This window comes from Apis dorsata, unplaced genomic scaffold, assembly GCF_000469605.1.
Source record: "Apis dorsata unplaced genomic scaffold, Apis dorsata 1.3 scaffold_4, whole genome shotgun sequence".
NCBI classification, from domain to species: Eukaryota; Metazoa; Arthropoda; class Insecta; order Hymenoptera; family Apidae; genus Apis; species Apis dorsata.
In genome coordinates, this window is record NW_006263307.1 from 89,449 (window position 1) to 93,355 (window position 3,907).

Here is a 3,907-nt window from a genome sequence, read left to right on the forward strand (position 1 = left end):
GTTTGAGTGTGATAATACTGGTTTAAATCATAAACTGTTAGTCTCATGAAATTATGACTAATTTATGTACATCTTATTTCAGAACAGCCGCTTCTATGAATGCTACTCATTTGTTACACTGTGATGGAAAAGATATTAACAATAAAAGTGCTTCAAGTAAGTATATTTTAGACATGTACATTTTTCCACATATTAGCATATATCAATATATATATTATAGTATTTACTTCTACAGGTAGAATGGCATGTGAGGTATTTCTGGGTGGATCTTGTAATCCAACCACATGGAGATCAGAAATAGCGATACCAACTTTACAAAAACTCGGAATTACTTATTACAATCCCGTATGTAACTATCGATATACATTTTATCTTGATTTATCTGTTGTTAATAATTATTGATATAATTATAAATAATGTATTTCAGCAAGTATCACAATGGGGACCAGAATTGATAGCGCAAGAATATGAAGCAAAACAAACGGCGAAAGTATTACTGTTTGTAATTGATAATCAAACACGCAATAGTGCAGGCATCATTGAAGCAGCTCAGTTGGCAGCTACACGCCGCGAATCTTTAATTCTTGTTATTTATCCATATCGTCAAGGTCAAACGATACTTGGCGAAACTGTATCTACTCAGTAAGTCCATTCTTTTTGATTCTGTTTATTTTTTGGTTCTATAAATTAATGTTAATAATTATCAACTTATACAACAAACATTAATTCTTTAGAGAATATTGTGACCTGATGAATGGTTTGCTAGTACTTCAGTATCTAATGGAGAAACAGAGGATACCAATATTCGAAAGTGTATCTGTTGCACTGAATTGTACATCTAAGGTATATATATACATATATCATTCTCAGAGAATGTGATTTACAATTAATGATTAATTGATTTCTGAATTTTCCATGATATATATATATTTCATTATTATTATATATAATATAAAATAGAATTAAGATATAGATGATTGTTGTATGTGATATTTCACGAGTAAAATTGTTTTTAATTATTATTATTATTTATAAATCCTCTATTTTCACCAGGTGCTACGTGAGGAAATTAATGTACAAGATCTGCATTCCGAAGATGGCATTAGACCAATTAAAATATCATTCAATCAAAATGGAATAGATTTAGTGTAAGAGTTTTTTTGTTGGAACTATATATATTTATGTAAATAAAATAGTATTAAATACTTAATTTTAATTTTATTAGTATACTCAGAGAGATTTTCAAGTCTATGGATATAAGTGACAGCGGAAGTGTAAACTTAGAAGAAGTAAGTTTAGCTATAATAATAATGTAAAATTATGATCTGTAATAAGCAATTTTCCTTGTTTAAAATAAGCAATTCGTTTTTTTTTTTTTCTCGTTTTTATATTTTTTCTCCAAAGAAATGAAAGCAAGGAGTGATAAATCTTATTTCTATTCGGAATTGCTTAATGATAGAGTGAGAAAGCACGTTATTTTATTGTTTTTTTGAAAAATAATATTTATTGAGTTTATTATTTTATAATTTAAGTTTATCTCGATTTCCTTATTTCGTTCGAAAACAAAATCAAATTGAATAATATATTTAATCTATAATAAACAATTAGTCAATTTCGAATAAATTGCTTATTTCGAAATAAAACTACAATTTATGTAAAAAAATATAGATTACATAAAAAAGCACATATTTTGTACATTTAGTTTGCATTTTTGATTTTGTAGGCTTGGATAGCATTACAATCGAGTGTTAAGTGCAATGTATCATCAATGCCGGAACTTCTTAGTATCGTGAACAAATCTGGTAATAAATTTTTATATTTATAATGAAACTCGATTATATATATTCATGTATACTATTATTTATATATTCAATCATACATATATTTATTACATATGATAGCAATGAAAACGGAAGATATTGATTTGGCTATATTTTCTTTATTTGTTTTTATGTTTTCAGAAACTTATAGGTCATTGATAGATGATGGATTTTTGACCAAAAGGGATCCAACAGAATTGCGAATAAACTTTGAACAGTTTTGTGCCTTAGCTACTGAATCATCGTGGAGGATGAAAAGCAACGGCGTCTCTTGTGAAAGTGAGATACCTTCAATTTGGAGTATATTATGTAGGAAGGCAACGAAATTTCTTCGCAGAGCTATCGTGCAACCTTTTAATCGTTTCTTAGGTATTTCTTATTCTCAAAAATTTCCCACGACCTGTAGTAGTGTTTGTATTGTTAGCGTGTATGAACTAGCAAACAGGTTGTTAGAGACGTTCGTGCCTCGATTAATTGTTCACGAAAGCGTTCGAGCAGTCGAGTGTACGATTCGTTCGACCGTTCAACTTTTTAGATTGGACCAATTTCTTCGTGCCAGAATCCGAGAAGAGAGACTTGTACATTGGAGTAATCGGTAAAGATCAATTTTGGTTAGAAACAACCGCCATACCCTCGATCGAGTGAGCATTCGAGATGTAACGTTCTTTCAATTATTGCCATTTCGACAATATCGTTGTAAGTTTACATGTAAATTATTTATCATTTTAGATCTATTGGATTATCTTTATATCGATCAAGCCTGAATGAGTACAATGTAAGAGTGTTGCCACAAGAATTGCAGAGAATGAAAAATTCGCAGTTAATATTATTAATTGTACCGCAACATTCACGTGGTATCACTATAATGGCATTGGCAGCTCACCTCATTGGATTACGCGCAAAATTAGTCCTATGCGTTCAAATGCTTCCCGAAGACTGCGTAGTTTCTGGTGAAAAGGTGAATATTTTTGTATGTTTTATGAGATATCTCTAAAAAATTAATTAACAAGATTTAACAGATAATCCTAAAAACAATTTCAAGCAACTTTTTCCTTTGTAAATTTTCATTTCGATTGATTTTGTTTTAAATTATTAATGAAAAATACTGCATAAAGTGCATAAAACTTTATTATATAGAATAGCATTCGTATGTGTTACCATATGTGAATCTCTGAATTTGAAAAAACAGTCGAACTATAGTTGGGTAAAAAAGTATTATCCTTCAAAACAATTCATAATAATTGATTTCAATGAAATTTATAGCATATAATTGACAAGTTTACAAAATATAGTTTTTAAATTTTCATTAAAAGTTCAGATAAAAAAGTTGAAAAAAATGTTCTTCGATATTTCGATAATTTATAATTTTTGGAAAAATTCTTTTACTATTATCTAATAAACTAATTTATAAAAAAAAAACTCAAATCATTAAATCCAATTGTAAAGAAATTATGTGTACCAATACTTTTTTGACTATATCAGATATATTGAACTTGGCGATTAATTGATAGTTACAACGTTATCATCAAAACGCAATAGCTATAATGTTTTTCGTTAATAATTTATTAACAAAGTCGAAAATGCACAAAGAAAAATATTACTTAAAGTGAAATTGTCTTAGAAATTATCAGTTAAGCTTTATCGATCAATTTCTGGAACAGTATAAATACTATATTTTATATAGATATATTATCACATATTAAAAAAATATACAAAAATATTTTTCGTTCATATTCCTTGATTTTTTTCATTAAAAAAAATTCTATATATATTGTTATATAAAGTAATCTTTTTTTTTAGCTAACTGAACAAGCCATAAAAGACTACAATCGGGGAAGAATGTACCTGTCGGACTATGCGTCGCGCGAAGGTGTACCTGTTTTTCAGAATATCGTAGATGCTTTGCAACATGCGATACAACTAGTTCAACATCTCTGATTTTCTTCTTATTCCGATTCTTCTTTCTTTTTTCTTTTTGAATTTACACTCAACCCCTTCCGTCCTTTCCTCACTCCTATTTCTTCTTCATCTATGACTTCTATCTATTTTTTTATTATTATATTTTTTTTTTTTTTTTTTTTTTTTTT

General features: G+C 28.2%; 1 protein-coding gene across 13 annotated transcripts in view; it reads left to right on the plus strand.

Moving 5' to 3' along the window:
• Nucleotides 1-3,907, plus strand: part of LOC102674371 (protein I'm not dead yet-like) — a 17,004-nt gene that overhangs the window by 2,464 nt on the left and 10,633 nt on the right. For 5 of the 13 annotated variants that reach the window (XM_006607182.2, XM_006607183.2, XM_006607190.2 and 2 more), the window contains 11 exons: nt 83-156; nt 236-345; nt 428-642; nt 735-843; nt 1,054-1,148; nt 1,226-1,289; nt 1,724-1,802; nt 1,962-2,189; nt 2,356-2,461; nt 2,550-2,778; nt 3,621-3,690. In XM_006607182.2, coding sequence (XP_006607245.1) covers nt 83-156; nt 236-345; nt 428-642; nt 735-843; nt 1,054-1,148; nt 1,226-1,289; nt 1,724-1,802; nt 1,962-2,189; nt 2,356-2,461; nt 2,550-2,778; nt 3,621-3,690 — 1,379 coding nt within the window. The remainder of the gene's footprint in view (nt 1-82; nt 157-235; nt 346-427; nt 643-734; nt 844-1,053; nt 1,149-1,225; nt 1,290-1,723; nt 1,803-1,961; nt 2,190-2,355; nt 2,462-2,549; nt 2,779-3,620; nt 3,691-3,907) is intronic. The other 8 variants (XM_031513702.1, XM_031513742.1, XM_006607189.2 and 5 more) reach the window with 4 other exon arrangements.